Source organism: Rissa tridactyla, chromosome 1 (assembly GCF_028500815.1).
Source record: "Rissa tridactyla isolate bRisTri1 chromosome 1, bRisTri1.patW.cur.20221130, whole genome shotgun sequence".
NCBI classification, from domain to species: Eukaryota; Metazoa; Chordata; class Aves; order Charadriiformes; family Laridae; genus Rissa; species Rissa tridactyla.
This window is the reverse complement of record NC_071466.1, coordinates 47,301,527-47,325,286: the sequence shown is the minus strand read 5'-3', so window position 1 is coordinate 47,325,286 and position 23,760 is coordinate 47,301,527. Positions and strand designations below refer to the sequence as shown.

At 38.3% G+C, this 23,760-nt stretch overlaps 1 protein-coding gene across 1 annotated transcript; it reads right to left on the bottom strand.

Annotated features, from left to right (window-relative positions):
* LOC128904456 (progesterone-induced-blocking factor 1-like) lies at positions 1-23,711 on the bottom strand. The gene is made up of 8 exons (XM_054188825.1): positions 23,654-23,711; positions 23,285-23,433; positions 22,567-22,882; positions 21,615-21,715; positions 17,966-18,164; positions 11,258-11,377; positions 2,154-2,287; positions 1-136 (listed from the first exon to the last, which is right to left on the bottom strand). Exons 3-8 carry the CDS (start codon positions 22,816-22,818, stop codon positions 1-3), a joined length of 942 nt encoding a protein of 313 aa, XP_054044800.1. The 5' UTR covers positions 22,819-22,882; positions 23,285-23,433; positions 23,654-23,711.
* Between the last annotated feature and the right edge of the window lie 49 nt (positions 23,712-23,760).

Genomic DNA, 23,760 nt, shown 5'->3' with positions numbered 1-23,760 from the left:
TTACTGAAATAAGAACTTTATGTTTACCTCTTTTGATAAGTCATTTCTTTCTTTAGCTTGTGCTTTGTGTGACACCTCTAATATTTCATATTTTCTTCTGAGTTCTGACAATTCATGTTCAAATACATCACGTTCACTGTTAAAATAAAGTGAAACTATTAGATGCATGAAGTGTAGTGAACAGTTTTCCAGTGCATTTGTAATTTCTTAGGCTTCTTTCACTTCATAACACTGACTTCTTCCAACCAGTCACTCATAGGGCAATTAGCGATAATCTTACCTTTTTTAGTTGACACCTGCAATAGTATCTTATTTTATGAAAAAAAAAAAAATATTTCTAAGTATTTAAAATAATAATCCTAAATTATAATACAATAATCCTGAATTCGTATCCTAAATTATTTCATCCTCCTCTGATTATTCTTCATTAGTGTAACTTTGGGCTATACATTTCTCCTTTTCGTACTGCAAGTACCTTTGTCTACCCTTCTAGCTTTATCAAGCTTTTTATGCTATTTCCCATTACATTCTCTTGAAATCTTCTGCAGAAACTGAAGTTGGTTGAAAAACTAAAGCAACTTCATTCCCATCTTCCTAATCAAACCGAAAGCACTGTATAAGCATTCTTAGTTGCTACTCTCCCTTGATACCAGAGAGGATTGTACTACTCTTCTCATGTTTAAAATATACATAACACAGCTGCAAAAATTATGTTGGTGTCCTGAATAAGAGTGCTTTCCATCTGCACAGAGAAGCAGCTCTATGTCTCTATTCTACCTGACCCTGTCAGAGCAGAGAAATGAATGAGCCAGTATGAGCTTGTAGCTTGGCAAAAAGCTAACCAGTTTTATATTAAGCATAGCATAGCTTTAAAACTGAGATAACTTGTAGTACACCAGAACTAGAGGATTTGACATAGCATTTTAAAAGGCAGAAATGGGCCTGGAAGTGATTAACTCCTGCAATGCTCCCAAATACCCTCATGCAGTCATGCCAACAGTGCTCTCCCCCTCCCCTTCGTCTGTGCCTACCCAGATGAATACAACCTACTCTCTCAAATATAGTTTTGGCATGTTCATTCATGCCTTTTTCAACTCAAGAGTATTTTAAATGTACACTGTTAAACACTGGGGCCATTCACATGAAAGTTATTACAATCCACTTATTAAGATGCAGTTGCGCATGGGAAGCAAATCATGGCATCGATCCATCCTATTTGCAACAAGCTTCCAGGTAGATTCCAAGGTTGTTTTAGTACATATAGCTGTGAACAGTTATAAAGAAGTCAAATGACTTAGTGGGAAAGTCACTTGTGTGAGTAACTGTGCCTGAGTTCATTCAGTATGAACAACTAAGGAGCTGACTGTGTTCTTCTATTCATAATCCCCATTTTTTTTTAATCCATTCCGCAACAAGTGTGCTGGAGGCCAGATTTCTTGTACTTGCAAGCACACTGAAAAAGCAGTTTGGGAGCTGGACTGTGAAGTATAGGCATATGAGTGTATAAGAAGTCCATTTTCACTATTTTGCAATTGTTGTTTATGATTTGTGCATTCAAAGCATAGGCTAGAACTCTAAAATCTGTATTTTAAAAATGCAAAGAGACCCTGGAACTTCCTGCAGTTAAACCAATTCACTAAGGTAATCCTAAGATTCTCTGACAAAGAGTGCTTATAACAGCCCATTCAAATTTATGGTTACAAGGATATCTTAAGTTGTTAAATATTAATTCCCAAGGTCCTACCCTCTTGATTTACTGTGTAGGTGCCACACAGTAGAGCACAGGGCCTTTTCTTAGATCACTGCTTTTAAGCTAGGAAAAAAAAAGGGTACTTCTTCTAAGATGCTTGGCATCAACAGCTCCCCCTTCTTTAGTTGCAATGAGACTAGTAGGCTCTTCTGAAAACACAGTAAATTGCTAAATATAAACTTTTAGGAAGATAGTTTGATGCATTAGATTTTGAAATGTTGTTCATCTTATGACTGCAATATGCTACAGGAGATAATTGAACCGTTATTGGATTGAGGTAATGAAACATATCTGTGGTATGCATAAGCCAAAAATCAAATTAAAAACTCTAGTCAATCAAGGTTGAAGTTTATCTATTAACATTTGTGTGTTAGTAGAACACTTGAACTATAGAGATACCTACCATTTTACTTTATCATAGTTCTCTTGTCTGTAATCACCTTGCTGAATCATCTGTTTGGTATCAGCCAGTTCCAATGTTAAACGCTGGCATCGAACCTCAAGCTCTGACCGATTTCTCCTCTCGTCTTCATAGCTCTAGAAGGCAAGACATTTTTAAATTATCACAGATACACTGATGTTTATTCAAAACAATCACCAATGAAGCTTTGTGATGACCTCTTATGAATATTCAAGCGGTAGTATTTTCATCTGTCTCAGTATTTGGAAATATAGCACACATCACAAAGTAGCCAGCTATGCTGATACTCAACTTACTTTTATCTTATTCTAAATTGTTGATTGATGTACCTATTTTTTTCTAACATGTGTCCATTAGTACAATTTCAAAGACCAGTAACCCTCATATATACAGCTGGTGGTCTACAAACCTACAGTAGGAGCACCAAAGTCACACCACCTTTATAACATTGTCAAACAAGTTTCCCTGTGAAGATGCTTGCTGGTGCATTTGAGAAAAAGAAACAGGATGAGTCATTCAGGAAGTTTGGGAACTTCTGTCATTATATGAAAAATTTCAGCCAGTTACAATTTGGGAGTATCTGGTAAGTTAGGTTTGCTGAAGCATATCATCCAAAACTTCGGTGGAAGAAGAGGAGAAAAAAAAAAAAAAGAAAAAAAGATAAAAGGTGCTTATTTACTGGTCTATTGGCATTAATTTCCATTCTTCCTCCACATACACTTTGGGAGACTACTGTGTTAATTTTCATTTTTTATTCCACAAATCTAGTAATTTTCACTTGCACTAAAATCACATTAGATCACAATCATAAAATTGTAACACTAAGAAAGTTTTCCTGAGGATTTTGGATGGAATATCATTAAGAACATGTCATCTAAAGGCATGATTGTTATTCATCCTAACATACTGGTATATATGGCTTATTTTTATGTTTACCCTAATTAATGGATTAAGCAAATTAACACTGTAGAACACTTTCTTCTTAAAGCAATTAACATGCCATCATTTATAAAGATGACATTATCATAATAGTAAAGCCTCTGTCAGCTGTTTTTAAAAGTTTAGTCTACAAGTTAGGTACAGCTTCAAGTATGTAACATACAGGTGCAAGTACCCTGCTATACAGTGCAAACATGACTCATCTTGCAATAGGAAATGGCTGTAAGAGCACTTAACTTTTAAGTGCAAATTGAAAGATTAATTTTGGATACAATTCCTGTGTGGATATTCTGCGCCATTCTGCTGCTAATACCATGCTGGAACTCATACGCCCTTCACAGAGTAGGCCACTGAAGTTGCTACAGTATTACACATTCAGCAGCTAGAAGACTACCAAACTATCAAGAATATAAAATTAAATTGGTTAACCATTGGACAAATTTGTCATAAACAGCTCTAAAGCACCAATTAACAGAACAAGTGAATATCTACAAAATTAGTTCCTTCTAATACCTGAGACCTAAACTAGGTTTTGAATTTTATTTAAACAAATTAGTTGCTAACATCACGTTAATGTCACATAACAGTAACAACTCCAGGGAAGGGGGAAGGAAGTTAAATTCTTCTTTTCAAAAGTGGTACGAAGACATACTTAAAGTATCAAACTGTTAAACACATAATTAAAGGGGGGTTGTTTGTTTTTTAAAGATTTACTATAATTCTTGAAGAAATACCAATTCTACTGCATAGATCACTGTTTTTGAACTACCCTACTTCTAGGTGTCAATGTTGTAATCATATTTTTAATTTAATATTTTTAATACTAATCACATTTTTAACCACAGGAAAAAGCATGACAAGGCAAGCTAATAAACAGTACATAGGCTAACACATAAAAAAATCCTATATGGTACGCTTAGCTCCAGGTAGCGGATACACAAGCTTCTGAACTTCTACAGCAATGCATCTTAAAGACATACTATCAAGCTGCCTGTGATTAGGAAAAATAACTCTTGCTTTGCATGTGACGAAGTTAATTTAGTTTACAACAATGTCCATATACCCTGAACTGATTTTAAGATCTCTGCAGTGGAACAGCTTTAACTTTCAGTTTATCTTCAAGAGATAGCTTGGAAATCTGATGAACAGCTTTGTCCTGCAAAAAGGAGGTTTTAAAAGGATCAAGATACAGACCACTTTCAAGGACATGAATGAGGTCCTGGAAATAACACCAATAAATAAAAATAACTTAAGTCAGTCCACAAACCTTAAAAAATTAAAGGACAAACAGTACTTCCTCACTCGGAACATGATTGTGATGATCTTGCCAGCAATGCATGGCTTTTCTTCAGCTTCTTACTAGTTTTTGCTACTGAAGAGTAGTAACTCAGACAGATGAGGTGGTAAACACAAACCAAGCTGTCCTACGTGAGATGAGCAAGCAAACATTGCTTTAAGAAATTGTTAACAGAGCTGTCCAAGAGACCCAATATTAACCAGTACAGGTGTTTTCTACAGAGCATGTGAAGCAGTCCCTGCTACGAAGTGCTTCCATTTGGTTTACAAACACTGTTGACAGATGGATGCTTCAAGCAAGAAGATTCTGAACTTGCCTGATCTGCACCATTTAAGACCTAAACTGGTAGAGAAACTAAAGATCTAATGACAGACCCCAGTTTTATGATACTAAACTTTACTGTTATTGTCCGTTTGGAATGAAAAGTAGCTTATAGCAGACACTGAAATGAATACCTACCTAAATTTCAAGTACAAAAACTGGGTGACACATAATACATGGCAGGGATTAGTTGATCTTTCAAAAAGCCGTTGGGGATAAGAAGATAAACAACAGAAATGCGGGAAAAAGATTCATCAGCCAATCAAGCAGAAGTAGCACGCCTTCTTTATGCTGTCAACAGGTAAGCCTGTGGAAGATAGTGACCCTGCTTTTAAAAAGCTTATTTAAGAAGAACTTCACCTTTGAAGGATCACTTCCACAAACCAGCACTTTCTGTTCAAATCCCAAGGTACCTAAGGCCCTAGGCAAATGTAAAGCTACTATACTATTGTGATGTGAAAATCAACTCCCTCAAGTTATTTGGATGAAGAGCTGCTACTTAGTAAAGACTACATTTTGCTTAAAACTGTTTACATAGAATGCATTCAAAAATTATTGGTCGATACATTATTTATTTGAATACAACTGCCCAAATGTCAGGAAGAAGTTATACATAACTGAATGAACAAGACACCTCTTCTAGCATGTTGATATAAAATTGGTAATCTGCCAAGGACTGTAGATGGGGCACTATCTGCCACTAGAATCACAGAATCTTCATGGTTGGAAATGACCTTTGAGATCATCGAGTCCAACCAAACAACCTACAATCTCTGCCACTAGAGCATGCCCTGAAGTGCCACATCTACACGTTTCTTAAATACCTCTAGGGACGGTGACTCAACCACGTCCCTGGGCAGGCTGTTCACTGGCCCTGGGCAGGCCTCACCACTCTTTCAGTAAAGTAATTCTTCCTAATATCTAACCTAAACCTCCCCTGCCACAGCTTCAGACCATTTCCTCTGCTCCTGTCATTATTCACCTGGGAGAAGAGGCCAACACCCACCTCTCTCCAACCTCCCTTCAGGTAGTTGTAGGGGGCAATAAGGTCTGCCCTCAGCCTTCTCTTCTCCAAGCTAAACATGCCCAGCTCCCTCAACCTCTCCTCATATGACCTGGTCTCCAGACCCCTCACCAGCCTGGTAGCTCTCCTCTGGACACGCTCCAGCACCTCAATGTCCCTCTTGTACAGAGGGGCCCAGAACTGAAATCATAAACAAAAATGTTGAGCTACTTCCAAAACAGGGAAGCCCTGCAAGAAAGGCAAGAAAGAAAAGCTTTGGCATGAAGTGCCTCTATCGCAAGAGAAATAGGGGGGGAATAAAAAGCCCTTTCTCTCTGCATCCGAGCTGATGAGAATCTTCAATGAAATATTCTCAGGTGAAAAGGATCCTTGAGATAAATTGCATTAGAGACTACAATTAAGCCATTTGGTCCTTCTGAACAACTACTAGCAGTCTATACAAGCCACAGCTATATATCAACAGAGGTAGAAAGACACTGGATAGAAGAGGGAACTTTTATAGATATATATGTTTTCTTGAGTCTTGAAAATGTTGGAACTGCTGCCCCAAGCTAATAGTTATTGGTAGAATATTTTTCTTTGCAGATTTTTTCCTGAACAAGATAAATACAAACAATAATGAAGGAAATAAGGCATGTACCTCACCTAAGACTGAGGCCTCATCTGTTTTTTCTAGAGAGACATGAAAACCAAGTAATCAAAGCACTGCTTCCCCAGGGGGCTGGGGAAGGGTTCTAGAGTGGAGTCTTTAATTATAGAGGTGCAAACTTCAGAAGAAATCTCAGGGAACGCAGTCCTCCTGGAGTAGCGACAGTAGCCTCAATTTTACAACATTCAGATACATCTAGTGCCAACTGATCCTTTCAGTGCAATAGCTTAGTTCATTCTTTGAAGACTATAGAAGCATTTTTCCTACAGCTGGGAAACATTATCACAGAGAAAATTGTTAGGTATGTCTAGCAAAACCTGACAGCTACTAATCCCAATTCAGAGACGAGGTCTTAGAAGAGATCTTTGTCCTACATACATCCAGTTTTGTCTTTAGGCTAACCATAGCTTTTAGATAACTGTCATACTATAAATTTGATTGCAAGTCCTGAAGGCAACTTTACAGAAAAAAAATGCTAAAGAAAGGATACCCTGATAAAACTGTATCAAGACCGAATTTCCAGGAAAACATTGCCAAGAAACTCATAGCCAGAAGCAGCAATACTTAATCTTCTAGAGCTACAAAGAAAAGCAGAATTTCCTTCTCAGACTCTCTTCCAGCCTTGATAGAAACACACAAGTAGTAAATTACAACTGTTTAAGGGAAGGTTCTAACCATTTTGTAAGCAAACAAGTCTGAAAATAGTACACCGATGTTCAGCATGGGAACACACACGCATCAGAAGCTGGTTTTGTTTCTGGGAAGCTCCTGGTAATACAATGCTATAGCTGGACTTTCTTCTCTATCTGTTCCTGCAAAGGTGGTGGTGCCAACATTATCTGAAGTACTGAGAACTGTAAAAGAAGGACTGAAACGAGTCTGTACTATACATTTGGTAACAGATCACTCAGCACTGCAGTGCAAGAACATCACTTTTACCAGTTCCACCACCTCCCTTCACTCTCCTGCTGCTATACCTAGAATCAGAGGAACTGCACTGGTCTAAATCACAGATGCAACAACTGCGTACAGAAAGCCACTAATTCAGTGGTAGTACTGCGGAACCACTTATACTGACCACTTCAAAAAACACAAAGTGATGACAAAGATGTTTTGACACTAGCTGTGTTTATCAGATTATGTTCCAGTGCTACAAATCAGTCTTCACACACTGTTCTCTGCTACCAGTTGTCAGAAGCAGCTCCCCACCCTTCTGGGTCTGTGTTATAGATTCATCAGGCTTTGATTAAGTGCTAACTCAGAGCAGCACCAGACTGTCAACAAGAGAACTTTGTCACAAAGTTGTAGAGTTTTAGTGGTCTAGTGGTCTTGCTCCTCAGCATACTAAGAATTAAATGAGTGCTAACAGAGGCTGATAAACACTTAGGACCTTCTGCCTCTTCTGAACAACAACGACAAAATACATTTTCGTATACCTGGAGTACAAATACAGGTGACAAAAATTTGAAAGATGTGTCTTATACCCTGAAGCCAGAAATAAAATTCTAATACAAATGAATTGAGGAATTGCCTAGAGATAAATTAAACGTGGATTTGTTAAGTCTTAGAAAATTAGTTTCTACAAGGCTACAATGACAATCCAATTTTAACAGAACCAAACTTCCTAGCTGTTACAGCTGGATGCTTGTAAACTCAGTTGTCTGAGAGGCCACAGTACCAGGACACTGCATGCACTTTTGTGCCAGGCTAGATGTGTTGTGCCGCACATAGCAAAAAAGATTTAGAAGATTTAAAGATCTGATTTTATCAGATCCAATTTGGTTTTGGATCTGATAAACCAGATCTGGTTTATCAGAACCAATAGTCAGCCGTACCCGTTCATTGTAATAGTGTTCAGAGAATAGAACTGTGCTGCTTTGCTTTCCCACAAAACAGTATCTAAAGGCTCATGAGAAGAGAAAAAAATTAAATAATCTAAGCATCTTACATTCATAAGCGTCTTAAATTCACACTCCAAAACAAAAACAGTAAAATTAGAGTTCATTTCCTTTGATCAAATTAAAGGATTACAGCCATCCCCTCACAAAATAAGATACCTGATGTTAGGCAATGGTTGTCTTATTTGAAGAATTCGTTTCACATTTAAGTTTTCCTAGACATGGAGTAAACACATTGAACAACTTTGGATTTTCCTTTAAACTTTCTCAGTTCTTTGTTGGCTAGATAGACTTTCTTTCAAGTCTATACCTAATTCATATTTCTCACTACTTTATTTCTGGGTGAATAGCTACATGTATAAAACTTACTCAAACCTAGTCTGTCAGCCATGAACAACCAGAAAAGCCAGCAAAATCCTCCTCCCACAATCCATTAGTAGTTAATAGAAAGATTTTGGATAAGTGTGTATTTTAGTTCCTTTCCATGTACCACAAAGAGGAAAAAGCAAAACATGTTGAAACTCATTAGGAAGGGCCAAAATTATTTGCAATAGTAGAAAAAATGAATGCTTATTGTAGGAAGTGGGTTATTCTCATGGGGGGGTGGGGCGGGGGGAGATTGTCCTAACTTCAGTGATGACTGTATTTCAAAAGTCTGTATTAGTAGTTTCCTAAGGAAATTTTAAACCCAGAACAGACACTTTGTTGATGAACTGTAGAAAACAGGAATATTGCAACTGCTGGAGAAAATTTAAAATTTAAGGAATATTCAATGGGAAACTAGAAGGATTTCAAGAGTGTAACTTACTAAATAACAGGCAAGGAACTTCAGCAACTACATTTCATGTAGCTGGAAATAAAAAAATTATTGGAATACCACACAAACAGCAAAAGAGTGTAAGAGCTTAAGTAAGCCTCTGAATGAAACTGTGCTTGATTTCCTACTGATAAATTTCCTTGAAAAAAAGCTTGACCTTATCAAAGGAGCTCAAATAAATAAGTTACTCCAACAGTACACCTTGAAACCATTTCTTTGTAAACTGCAAAAGATACTTAGGTGTGTTAGCTTTAGTGTACTACGTATATTAGCGACTCTGAAGCACACTCACGTACTGATGATGCTCCTCTTACCTTACTATCTGAAACAGCTTGAGGTACCCTGTTATAGTGACGCTCATCAAGTCACTAGGACAAATCTGAACTAGCCAGCAGCAAAACACAGAGACTCTTAAGTATCTATACATAAAATACCTCCTATCAGGTCACATTTCATTAAATATCCAAAAAAACTTCATCCCTACGAATAGCAGATAGGGTAAAGACTTGGGTTCGGGGTTTTTTTTGTGCATATGGAAGAACTGCAGTAAGTGATCTTATCTGAAACTCGAGAATTCTATGGAATAATTTTTATTAACAACTACAAGCTTTTTTTTTCTTGTGACATTTCAACATCTATATCTCTTCTCCAATTCATTTATTTTTTTAAAGGAGGTACTCATTCTCATTAGTTGTCTCTCCTTTTAAGCATGATTATGCAAAAGGGTATAAGCATTCAAAGAACCACTTCAGTTCAACACAGACAACATTCTAGTGCTTTCTCATCAGCATCAAAAGAAAAGCACAGCAAACTTCAAACTTTGAAAAATCAAATCAGTGGGAAAGGTGGATACTGCCACCATGTGGTATAAAAAAAAAAAAAAAAGAGAGAAGTTTCAATATTAAAGAAAGGTCAACGTACCAAGAAAATTGTTTCTAGCACAACTTTAATTATTGTTATCTACTATCTCATTAAATTGCTGCAGCAAAAATTAACACAGATGTTAGTCAAATCGCAGAATGCTGACATCCTCCTGTAGAATTTTATTAAATCAGAGCACATGAAGTGTACAATGAAGGAAAATACTCATGTAAATTAAAGTTAACAGGATTAATTTAATCTCAACTATGACCAGAGATGATGACACAAAACAATGCTCAAGCACATAAATGCACAAATTTTATTGACTACTTTTTCTAATTAATTCAAAAATAGAAATAAAAAGAACATGAATTTCACAAGATAACCCTGTATAATTAATATCTCTTTACGCCTGATTATTCCATAAGTAAATTTTAAGGAAAAAAAAAGATGTGGTAACTAAAGAATAATTTCAGAAGTAGTAAAATGACAGTGGCATTTAAGTCCCTGCCAGCCGTGACTTGGATAAATATGCTGCGGGTAGCTGAAACTGTCTTATCACAACTCCAGATTTATGCAGAGCTAAGCTAAAATACAAACTATCCTAACTGTACACATACTAAGAATACTATGAATATTCATAAATACCTTAGAAGTAACATTCTCCTTATACTGTTGCATCTGCTTTACTCTTTGAAAGAAAAAATTAAACATATTTAGATAATTTGCTTTACTACTACTGACGTTTATACCTTACCTGAAAGCAAATTACCTTTCAGTATGGAAATATATAGGAAAATTAAAATAAAAAAGTTGCAAAGCATAACAGAGAAGATACAACTCCAAAGAAAACTTAAAAAATGCATTTTTATATCATTAAAACAAAAGATAAAACAAATTACCACCAAGACATGATCGTCTCGAAAACTATACACTGAGCCATCATTGTATCTTCAACTACTGCTGGATGTATCTCCTCTCTTAGCTTCCCAGTCTTGAACCTTACCCTCAGAAAGCACAACAGAGCTGGTAAGAGTCTATCCTGAACAGTCTCATGAGCAAATCTCGCAGGGTAGCCATAACATAAAATTAGTTGTTATGCAAGGATACATATAGCATGTTTCCCCTTTCCCTCCCTCCCCACCTCCTCCTCAAAGTAATTTTTATAGAGAAAAAAAACTTTTTTATCTTATACATGAATAATGACTTGGAAAATGAGTTTTTCACAATACATATACATTTACATAGTTTCTTAATTGAGATAACTAAGCTGCACAGACCTCTGATAGACACTTCAGTTGGGATTTACACGCAGTTAGTTCTTCCGTTAGGCTCTCCTTTTTCATCTGTAGATCACTTAGCTCTTTTCTTAAGGAATGGACTACTTCATAGAATCGGATCTAGAAGAACAAGATATATATTCAAAATTCAGACTAGCAAAATTGCAATTGCAAAACTACAATCCCAAAAGCAGATCAGCTCAACATTTTATGGCAATAATTCACCAAATTATTTCTAGCGCATACCAGGAACCTGGTTGAGGCTTGGGAGGGTGGTGGAGGGGAAACGTTAAAGCAAAGACAGTGTCTTTCTTTAACGTTTGACAGCAGCAGCTAAGAAAGAATCTGTTCGTGTTTGTCACTGAACAAAAAAATAAGAATACAGGTAAAGCTATACATTTCTGTTCAACTAAGGCAGCTCCCAGTTAGGCTGCCTGATTAAAAAATACAGCTGCTAATGGACCACGTGGTCCCACCCCTTACTTGTGCCAACTCTAGAGCCTATTTGATTAACAGTATAAAAAGAAAAAAAAGCACCTATTTAGCAATAAACCAACTTTGCTTGCTAACTTCCCCCAAGCCAATATAAATTTTTATGGGGTGTGTAGAAATGGAGAGAGATTAGTTTTGTTTTCTGCCAGTTCAGTGTGCTGAATCTGCACCAAGAAAAATGCAAGAGCAAGCATGGGAAGCGGGAACAGCACATAACCAGGAAAAACTGTGACAACCGACACACACACACTTTTCAGGAGTAACATGTTGCTATATGGGTTCAGCTGCATCATGCAACTAAGCTTCTGAAAGACTCGACTCTGCTAAATTAACACTGAAAAAAAAAACCTTGTAAAAGGATTAAAAAAAAAAAAAAAATCTCTACCACATACATGTCTCTCTTCTCCCATTCCAGTCATAGGCATAGTCTCAGACAAATAAGTCTCAAATCTATAAAACGCTTCCAGAACATTTCTATTGAACAAGAAGAAATACTGGAAAACACAGTAGTAAAACCACAAAGTCAGTAGTAGAAAACAGACAAAACAAAGAAGAAAGAGCTTTTTTGATATACACCCACACACACGTACACAGAGGTTATTACTCTCAGATTAACTTGATACCTTAAAATGTTTGTTTTGGGGGATGAAAAGAAAAGAATAGAGAACTATTTTCATGCAAAAGCCACTCCATACCCCCCATCATTAATGCTACGTTTGATATACGATTAAAGAAGAAATACAAGCAAGAAAGCACAGATAAAGAAATTATGCATTCAACAGCAAGCTGTACTACACTTCCATGCAGAAGGAAGACAGGTCTCTGTTTTGCTACCTGTGAATAGCAGAAGACAAAGAAAAGTTCCAGGTATATTCCATATAATTGACAGCATACAATTCTAAAAAACACAGAAGTCATGGAAATTTGCAATGTAAACATAGGTGTAGTTTGCTTTATATAATAAAGCAAGTGTGCAACATGAGTTGAAGATTAGTATTAAGGCAGAAAAGTGAAATTTTCTGAGTGTTTTTTAAGTTTTTCCAAATACTGTGCTTGTTAGAAGTTGCAGTTGTTTCAATTTGTTGTACTCAGCAACAGCTCCTCTTTTTATCCTTACCTTTAGATGCAAAACAAACATAAGCTAAAACAGGATATATGCTATAAATTTAAAGTCACTTTTTATTGAAAAAGATGCAAACTTTCCCAAATATAGTTACTATTTTTTTTTGTTTTTTAAGATGGTAACAAGGGATTCAATTTGTTATGTCTAAGTTTACACACAAAATGAACAAAATTAAGGATGGTTTTTAAAACTACAATTCAATTAAATGCAAACTAAAATATGATAATTTTTTTGTTTATGTTCTGAAAATTCCAAATAATAAATCAAACCATCAGATGCTACAGTTAAAACTGTAAATTGTCTGTCTCTTCTGGGAACAGAACTAACTAGGTATTATTGCCTTGTTTTACTGCTTTGCTACTATATTTTTCTTGCAGTATCCTGTTCCTTCAGTATTCAAGGAGGTTTTTCATGTCCATCTCTGAAATCACACTGCTTCTAATGGGTTTGCATGAAATCAAACAGTGAAGATAGTTTTGTGGGTTCTTTCTAACTTCCAAACTACAACCAGCTTCATCTCTTTCTTTAGGAAAAAAAAAAAAACAACTTTAGAAGCATGCATGCAAAGCTGCAAGTAAAATTTTAGTCTCTTAACTACACCTTCTGCTGACTACAGTTTTTGTCTATCTGTACTCTTTAAGAACTTGTCTGATTACATCTGAAACTGAGCAACTGAATTGCAATCAAATCCTCTCCCCCCCCAAAAAAAAAAAAAAAAGGAATTATGGAATTTTTATTTTTTTCCTTAAAAAAAATAAAAACCTCGAGTGTCACTAATTGGCAACTATTTAAAGCATTGTGGCTTTTTTTTTTTTTTTAAACTTAAACTTTTCAAACTTAAAGCTTCTCCCTAAAGTTCTTGCATTTTTACTGCAATTTCCCTAGGACAACTAACTTGGCCATCATGCCACATTTACTTCCCAAACCACGACAACCCTAAGGCAGATTACCCAGTATCAAACCAAGATGACATGGGATACAGGTATCAAGCATAAGCATATCTGCACAACCTTCCCAAGAAAAGACCAATCCATTGTAATAAGAAAGTGCAAATGAGAGCAGCAGATGAGGGGAAGGTTGCAGCAGCAGTTCAACTGTTACTGCTACCTTAGCTTGCTTGACGGCCAATAAACATTCGTGCAACTCATCAGTCAAAGTACACATTGCCTCTTGCCAAATCAATAAAGCAGAAACAAAAATTACTGCAATGGGATTTCAGAAACCACTGCATATCCTAAAAATTACAAATTTATATACATGTGCTCTAAGGAAAAAGTCACCACTTTCTAGGCAATTTAAAAAAAAAAAAAAACAAACCTCTTGGCATGTGCCCACCACTTTTTATGGAAAACTAGAGTTAAGCTAAAAATGGGTGGATGGAGAGCAAAAGAAAGTTGGCTTCTGTTAAATTAAGTTATGTGAAAGTAGTTGTGTCAGTTAACTGCCTTCTTAAACGGCAACTAATCTTTAGTTAGCAAAACAATGCAACTGGAAGACATGGTGATTAAAATTGGATCAAACAGAATTCACAGATACCATTTTTAAAAAACTTGTTAAAAAAATTTTTAAAGGAGAGTACACAAGAGTTTCGCTTTACCAAATTCAGCTACCAGGCATCAGTTCAAAGACCTGAAGTACTTTAAAATTTTGCATATGCTGTGTCTAAAAAAAATCATTCTTAAGGTTAAAAAAAATAAACAAAATTTTTACATGTAAATTAAAAACAAAAAAGCATGATTAAAAGATGCTTAAAGCATCATTTTTCATTTGTTATCATCATTAACATTAAACATCACCTACTCTTTGCTCTAACATGTCACTATTGCACCCCTTTGTGGAAGAACAGTGAAAAACACCTCACATTTGTTCTAATTCTAGTATTTTAAACTTGCAATATCTCTATATATGAAATCTGTATTTGAGCACTTCTGCTGTTTGTCCGGTATACCGGGTTTCAAAAAAGTGTATAAGCATTATATACACGCATTTACTTCTATCCTAAAGAATTGCAAGGCAGTGCTTTTATAATCGATAAATAGAAAAAAAAAAAAAAGAGTCTGGTAATTTCTTGCTAACATTTTCTCTAAGCAGAACTCTTTCTTGCCAATGAGAATTTTACCCTAATATCAGTAGGTCATACAATTAGTCTGCACGCTGATTTGGAGCCAGAGATTTTATCTGCCCAAGAAATGCATCATTCTTCCTTACGTAACCAAAGCAGAAAACAGCATCAGAAAAATTACTTTTTCCCTTCAAGATGCTTTTCCTACCCTTCAGAAGCTAAAGGGATGCATACACAGGATATGCAAAACAGAAGTGTGGCCAGCAGGTCGAGGGAGGTGATTCTCCCCCTCTACTCCACTCTCGTGAGACCCCACCTGGAGTACTGCGTCCAGTTCTGGAGCCCCTACCACAAGAAAGATATGGACGTGCTGGAACGTGTCCAGAGAAGGGCCACGAGGATGATCAGAGGGCTGGAGCACCTCTCCTATGAGAACAGACTGAGAGAGCTGGGGTTGTTCAGTCTGGAGAAAAGGCGGCTCCGAGAAGACCTTAGGGTGGCCTACCAGTATCTTAAGGGGGCCTACAAGAAAGCTGCTGAGGGACTTCTTAGGATGTCGGGTAACGGTAGGACTAGAGGGAATGGATTAAAACCAGAGATAGGACCATTCAGACTGGACGTCAGGAAGAAGTTCTTCACCATGAGGGTGGTGAGACACTGGAACAGGCTGCCCACAGAGGTGGTGGAAGCCCCATCCCTGGAAGTTTTTAAGGCCAGGCTGGACGGGGCTCTGAGCAACCTGATCTAGTGGGAGGTGTCCCTGTCCATGGCAGGGGAGTTGGAACTAGATGATCTTTAAGGTCCCTTCCAACCCTAACAATTCTATGATTCTCTGATTCTGTAGCCTCCCAGCATTTGTACCAGCTGAGTAACTCAAAGTAATGATAAACAATCACTGATCTTCGCTGATGCTCTCAGGTTCACACTGATCCTGTTGCCAAAAGAAGTTGAGATGAGAAGCAGAAAACAGCATCTTACTGCAGTATATCTTTAGAATGTCTTCTCTGGGGAAAAAAAAATAATTTTGTCCAAAAAAAGGGCAACTTCAGAAGTAAAAAGTGACATATGTGTAAAGAGGAAAGGGGCTTCACTGAACACATAAGCAGTGGAGTTTGAGTCACAGCCAAAAGTAGCATTTACTGCTGGATGGAAGAGGAAAAGAAAGGCAGATTAGGGGTAGAAGCTGTCTGTTACTCATGTCTCCCACTTCACATCTTTTTTACAGCCCCGTTCTACCCACAAATACAATCTAAGCACTCCTTTTGTGCTCTGACAGCTTCACTTAAAGCAGCTGGCAAAGTTACTAACTCCTGGTATCTGTCCTGTCCCACTATGCAGTCTTTTGTACTGACTGTCAATCAACTCCTGAAGTCCTGGAGCTTCCTGAACACCAATTTCAAGCAAGCTGACATGCAATTCAGTTTGTGTTAAAAATTTGCTTTGTTAACCATGGTGGCACGGGAATCAACAAAAAAATCCTCAATAATTCTATAGAGGGCAGTGGGTACAGTAGACAGCTAGGGTGTAATAACCTAAGAGGCCCCAAGCTAAGTGTTCTTGTTTATCATTCAGAGCCGTAAGATTTTTCTAGTACTTTCAATAAGTCCAAATTTTGGAACTTTTGAAAAGATGTTCCCAAGAATATCCTTCAGATAAGAATTACAAGTTTTATTTCTCTGTACATATCTAGAGCACGGAATACCATCACTTTCATCCAGCAAGAGAACTCACTCATGCAGCATTTATACCTCAAAAAATGCACTAAGCTTCTTAACATTATTTACAGCTTCCTTAACTAGCTCTATAGATAGGTACAATGCTAATAATTTGGTGAATTAAAGTTTACATGTCTAAATCCTCTTCATTCTCAGAAGTGAGCCAGGATGCTCTGGACATGTACCACAGTCTGTGAAGGCGCTGTCCTTTTATTGCAAGCAGAGTACACTCTCTACCTACTCATAAGCCATAACTAACAAACTTCTTAAATCAAGAAAATGACTCTTAAAGTATACTTTCAGGTATGCTTTATCTCCTGTGTTGAGTCAGATAGGAAAGAGCCACATGGAAAGCAGACGGGAAAGGCAACAGATCTCAACTTGTGGTTCTGGCAAGCCGAGTTTCAAATTCCTATTTTCAGCCTGCTGTATTTCATCAAGGTGTACCCACCATTTAATCTTAATACCCCATTTGCCTCACCCTCTTAAAATACATCATCAGTTCTGCTCTCTTTAAGGCATCAGAATCTGGGATTAAAAGTTTCTTTTCACTGGAATCCAGTTAAAATGGACTGATACAGAAGTACATCTGCCTCTGAAGGTCTTTCATTTCTAGTTGAAGAAGAATAAGAATTCTAGGAGTATGGACTAGCTTCTACTGTATGCACACCCCTTTTATTCTAAAAAAAAGCAATATACAGCTTGTGGTGAGTTGACCCTGGCCAGCAGCCAAGCACCCATGCAGCCAGTCACTTGCTGCCTCCAGTGGGAGCAGGACAGAGGAGAAAGTAGGAAGAACAAAAGCAAGACGACTCATGTGTTGTTCTCAACAGCTTAATTAGTAAAGGAAAGAGAGATATGAATTAAAAAAAAAAAAGCATCCAAGTGAAGACAGTCGCTCACCACCTCCCACAAGCAGACTGATGCCCAGCCAGTCTCTGATCAAGAACCACCTTGGAAGTCACCCCTCCCCCTCTTTCTTTCTCTACCTCCAGTTCATATTACTGAGCATGACATTAGATGATATGGAATATTCCTTTGGCCAGTTTGGGTCAGCTGTGTTCCCTCTCAATCTCATGAGCATCCCTAGCCTGCTCACAGGGTACAGGGGAAGGCAGAGTGTGGAAAAGAGAAAGCCTTGATGCTATGCAAGCACTGTCCACAAACAGCCAAAACACCGGTGTGTTACCAATGCTGTTTTAGCCACAAATCCAAAACACAGCAAGATTCAGGCTGCTATGAAGAAAATAAACCCCATCCCAGCCAGACTCAGGACACAGTTACATTTTAAACCAATACAAAAAACCAATACTCACAGAAACATATTCAGGGATAGAAAGCTGATCTTCAGGAAGAGACTTTAGCTTCTCATAGCAATCATCTGTTAATTCCAAATCTCGCAAGCTACGACGGATATCTCCAGCCCTCTCCCTTAATTGATGATTCGTTTCCTCCAGTTGCTTCTGTCTCAATAAAATAGTTTCCATTTCTTGTTTCATTAGAGCCTGATGTTTTCTTCAAGATTGATTTGAAAACAGAAGACATTAAGCAGTGAGTAACACAAGTGACAAACCTTCACAAAACTCTGGCAAGGGAGTGAGTTATGCTCATTTCGTAGAGGGGAAAATTTACAGATATCAGGTAATCAGCACAAGACTGTATACCACCATGGTTACACAATCATATCAGATTATACATAAGAAGTCAGGAACTTCCTGGTCATTGACAATACGAAACTGAATCTGAGAAGTGACAGCCTCCACATATGCTGACTTGAATTTATAAATCAGTCTTAATTTACCAATTAAAAGGTTAAAAACATGAAAAAGCAGAATATATTTCCACACAAAACCCAAGGAACTAGTAAATTACCAAATAAAGCAATAGCAACTTCAATATGTGTCTTGCCAAGTTTCAGCATATACATCCTTATGGTCTATTTCACATAGAACCCTTCATTTTCTACCCAGTGTAGCATACAAAGCTGGGGTTCTTTCAAATAAATTAAAAAAAAAAAAGCAAAACAAAACACAAGCAAACCCACCCACAAACCCAAACAAAACACAAACACCATTACCCTTAAACAAGCAGCAGTACTTCCAGCCTTAAAACACTGTCATTACCACCAGTGACAAGTTATTATGCAGCAAGAGAAACTGTACATCACTTAGAGATGTTTCAAAGTGTTTATTTTATTTAAATCAAAGCAACTGACCTCTTTTTTGGGAGGTTTTAGCTGTAACTCTTGAGAACATATTCAACTCAAATCATCCTTCAAAATGCAGTAACTCCTACATTATTGAAAAAGTGCTTTGGGTTTGCATGGCAAGGTTTTGGTGGTGGAAGAGGGGGGCGCTACAGGGTTGGCTTCTGTGAGAAGCTGCCAGAAGCTTCCCTTATGTCCAATAGAGCCAATACCAGCTGGCTCCAAGACGGACGCCCCCCGGCCAAGGCCAAGCCAATCAGCAATAGCAGCAGTGCCTCTGGGATAATATATTTAAGAAGAGAAGGAAAAAAAAGATGCAGATGAACAACAGCAAAAAGTAATGAGAATATGTTAGAGAAACAGCCCTGCAGACGCCAAGGCCAGTGAAGAATGAGAGAGAGGACGTGCTCCAGATGCCAGAACAGAGATTCCCCTGCAGCCCATGGTAAAGATCACAGTGAGGCAGGCTGTCCCCCTGCAGCCCATGGAGGCTAATGGTGGAGCAGACATCCACCTGCAGCGCATAGAGGATCCCACACCAGAGCAGGTGGATGCCCAAAAGAGGCTGTGGCTCCAGCTCGCACTGGAGCAGGCTCCTGGCAGGACCTGTGGACCCATGGAGAGAGAAGCCCTCACTGGAACAGGTTTTCTGGCAGGACTTGTGATCCCATAGGGGACCCATGCTGGAGCAGCTTGTGAAGAACTGCAGCCCATGGGAAGGACTCATGTTGGAGAAATTTGTGGAGGACTGTCTCCCACAGAAGGGATCCACACATTGGACCAGGGAAAGAGTGTGAGCAGTCCTTCACCTGAGGAGGAAGGAGCAGCAGAGATAACATGTGATGAACTGACCACAACCCCCATTCCCCATCCCTCCACACTGCTGGGCAGGGAGGAGATAGAGCACATTGGGAGTGAAGTTGAGCCCAGGAAGAAGGGAGGGGTGGGGGGAACGTGTTTTAAGATCTTTGCTTTCTCATTACTCTACTCTGATCGTCAATAAGTTATGCTAATTTTACCTAAGTTGAGTCTGTTTTGCCCACGAGTGTAATTGCTGAGTGATCTCTCCCTGTCCTTATCTCAAACCACAAGACTTTTGTTACATTTTCTCTCCACTGTCCAGCTGAGGAGGTGAGTGAAGCTTTGGTGGCATCCAGCCAGGGTCAACCCACCACAAAGTAACATTAGAAATACCAGCTAGTACTACAAGGCAATGTCTGCCTCACTTGTTTCAAAAAGACAACAGAAAATCCCGAGTCAGCAAAGCAGTCACGCAAGACATGTTCTGCACAGTGTGCGATTCTGTTAAACAGGGATGAAAAGTGAGGAAAAGACTGTCAGAAAAACTAATGAAAAGACTAAGGAAAGAAAAGTAGTTCAACTTTTTTTATGTCTATTAATAATAATTTGCACATCAGTACATTTTCACTGAGCACTCCTCAGATAACTCAAGTATGGCCAACATAAAATATTCCATTCTGGTGCAAACAAGCATACAGAATGACAGACATTTTTCTGACAGTCAGCTGCTCTTAGTTGAAAGACTTTGTTGTAACTAATCTCAGGTCTGGCTTCACATCACTTAATCTGTTCCAGGCTTACTACAGAATATGACTTAGAATTAGTCACATCCTATAAACTGATGCATCCTCTACTCTACCAGGAGAAAATTAAGTAATGCTTTTCCTTCACAATCCTGTTACAGGTGTTAAAACATTTAATTGACAAAGTAACTTGAAGAAGATTGCTAGACAGTCTATTTTCAACTACAGGTCAACTCAAAAGGTTTTAGAAAAGCAAGGAGAAAAGCAAGTTTCTACATCATCAACTGAAAACAGTTCGGACTATAAGCAATCCTAACTGAAGTGCTAAACATTATCCCCTTACCTTTCCCAAGTCATTCAGGCTGCAGAGTTATTAAAAATTCACTTTAAATTGATCGAAAGTCTGCCCCCTCTACCTACTCCTTTTGCTCTTTGCTGCTTTTAAGAACATTCTTACTCCAAGTTCCTATTAAATTTGAATCCAGGTAACAATAACACCAAAATCATAAACTTCAGCAAGTGAGAGCTTGTTTCAAATTTACTGATATGTAAATTGAGTATGTAAAATCCATTTTTAGAATGTTAATACTAATATAATCTGCAAAAGAAATCCTACTCCTGTAATTCATAATCATCATTTTCCATTAACTGTTGTCCTGGTTTCAGCTAGGATGGAGTTAATTTTCTTTTAGTAGCTGCTTGTTTTGGATTGAGAAGAACATTGATAACACATACTGTTTTAGTTGTTGCTAAGTAATGTTTGTATTAGTCAAGGACTTTTCAGCTTCCCATAGAGCTGAGAGGGAGCATAGACAGGACAAGTTGGCCAAAGGAATATTCCATACCACAGACATTATGCTCAGTATATAAATGGGGGTTGGCCAGGGGGGCAGGAATCTGCAATCGCTGCTCGGGACGGGACAGGCAATCAATCATCAGGTGGTAAGCAATTTTATGTCATCACTTGATTTTGCATATTCTTTTACCATCATTATTATTATTATTTTCTGTTAATGTTCTATTAAACCCATGAGGAATTTTTCCCCCCCTCGCCTTTTCTCCCTCTTCTCCCTCCCCGATTGGGGGTGGGGGAGTGAAGCGAGTGTGTGGTCCCACTTGCTGGCTGGAGTTAAACCATGACAACTGTCCATGAATTAATTTGAATTCATATTAATAAGTTAAAGATGAAGTTTTTTTGTTTTACTTCCATCATACCTAGCATCTTCTTGCTGTAATGCCAGCTGAGTATCCAGTCGTAAAGACAGCAGCTGCTTTTGATGGATTGCATCATTAAGCTTCTCTTCTAGCTCTTCAATCTAAATATAAAGAATATAAATATAAAATCAATAAAAGAAGTTACTTTGGTAATTTTTAAAACGTGTTTGACAAAAAGAACAACTTCACAGAAAAACGCAGAGAGACCAACGCACTGGAAAGCACAATAACGATTATCTAAAAATATCTCTAAATATGCTAAGGCTTCATAAAATACAATATGGATTTTGCCCTAATGAACTAGAAATAAAAAAGACTTCGTTCTACAATTCATCTTTTTTCACCAAATTGCTACTCACTTCTCTGCGTTGAAGCCTAATTTGAAATCAGCTGAACAAGTCAGTGAAAGACACAATTACTATATATTAAGTTGTAAATGTAGACTGCATACAAATGTGGCAAAGGTTTTACACCTTTCTTAATTTCATGTATCTTAGCGGAAACTGTACACCACAAAATCTCCAACTATAGGCATGTTGGTATATTCTAGCCACATCTTCATTAGTAGATCATTGAATAGCATTCAGGTGACATTCTAACCTGAACTTGTGAAATACTAGAAGTGCTGTCAAGTCGCTTACACCAGTGACAAAATTATTCATCGTTTCTCAAAGAATACAGGTCTTTTCCTGTTCTTTTTCAAAAAGGAAAAACTAATTTGATCCCCCTCATCCATTTATAATGTGTTGGACAAGTCAGCTAAGTTTTACATATCTTGGTTTCCTCCTTTTCTTATTTAAAAAAAAAAACCAAACAAACCACCCAAAAGCTAAGCAGGTTTTCAGTATGCAATTCAGAGAAATTCTTTTCAGAATGGAGAAAACACTTCTGGTGCTCTAGAAGCATCAGAAACCAGAAAAGATTATATGACAAAAGAAGCAACATTTCTTACCTTGGTTAAGTATTCTACTTTCAAGTTGTCGATCATCAAGTTTTTCTGAGATAATTCTATTTTAAGGAGCTGAAGATTATGGAGCAACTCTTTCCGTTCAATCAGCTGCTTAGTGATTTTAACAGTGCCTTCTCTCTCTTCAGAGGAAGAAACATCATCAGTTGGTATTGTAGTTTCTAAGCTAATATCTTCAGACTCCAAGGAGCTAGAAATGTTTACTTTCCTGATTCCCTTAGAGCTTTTATGCGACATTTTCTTTCACTATTTGCAAACCTTTTAAAAGTTGTACTTTGAGATGAGCCCTCTCAAGGATCATCTGCAAAAAATCAAAACAATTAAGTGAAAGGCATTGTGTCATTACAAAAAAATAACCAGTTAGGTCCACTAAGCAATACTTCTCAGCATCACGATTACATTTTTTTGTTCACACAAGAAAAACATTTTAACAAGCACTAAAGAGGGCAGCTGCCTGAGGACTCTCTTCCTAAATAATTACTAACAAGGGTTTTGACTGCAATAAGCTAAACGCCAGTGTGAATCAGGCTTACCAGTAAGATGTTATAGCTAACACAAAACATGCACCTGCCATTCACACTGTCAGATGTGCATGCACTGAAAGCTCACGAGACTCATGAGACATACGGTGTCAGAGAACATCCAGTACGGGGCCTAACAAGCCCAGCTGGAGAAAACGGTAAAGGAATACTTTGATACCCACCTGAATCTTCTCTGAAGATGTAACTCCATTGCTCTTACCAGGCTAATTTGCTAGTACTTGTCCAAAAGCGAGCTACTTTTACAACTACCTGGTACAGACCACAGCTTGTACTGAAGAGATGCACAGACCAACGCGTGCTGCTCAGAGGCCTACAGAGAAAGGACATGCTGTACCCGGAGCCCAGGGCCAGAGCCAGGGCCAAGGCCAGCCGGGGGCTAGCTCTCCGGAGCCGCCATAGGGAGCCTCTGCCCCCTTCCCCACGCCGGAGGAGACGCTGCTCCGCCCACCGGACGCCCAACCCTGCGGAAGCCAACGGGCAACCGCCCGACCAGTAACGGGGAGCGACGGGGGGTGCCGACCCCTTCTTACCGATCACCCAGCCGCACCGTGAAAGGCGGCCGGGCGCCCCGCCGAGCCCGCCCTCACTCACCTCAGCCGGCGGCAGCGGCGGCGGGTCTGGCGGCGCGCACGCGCTC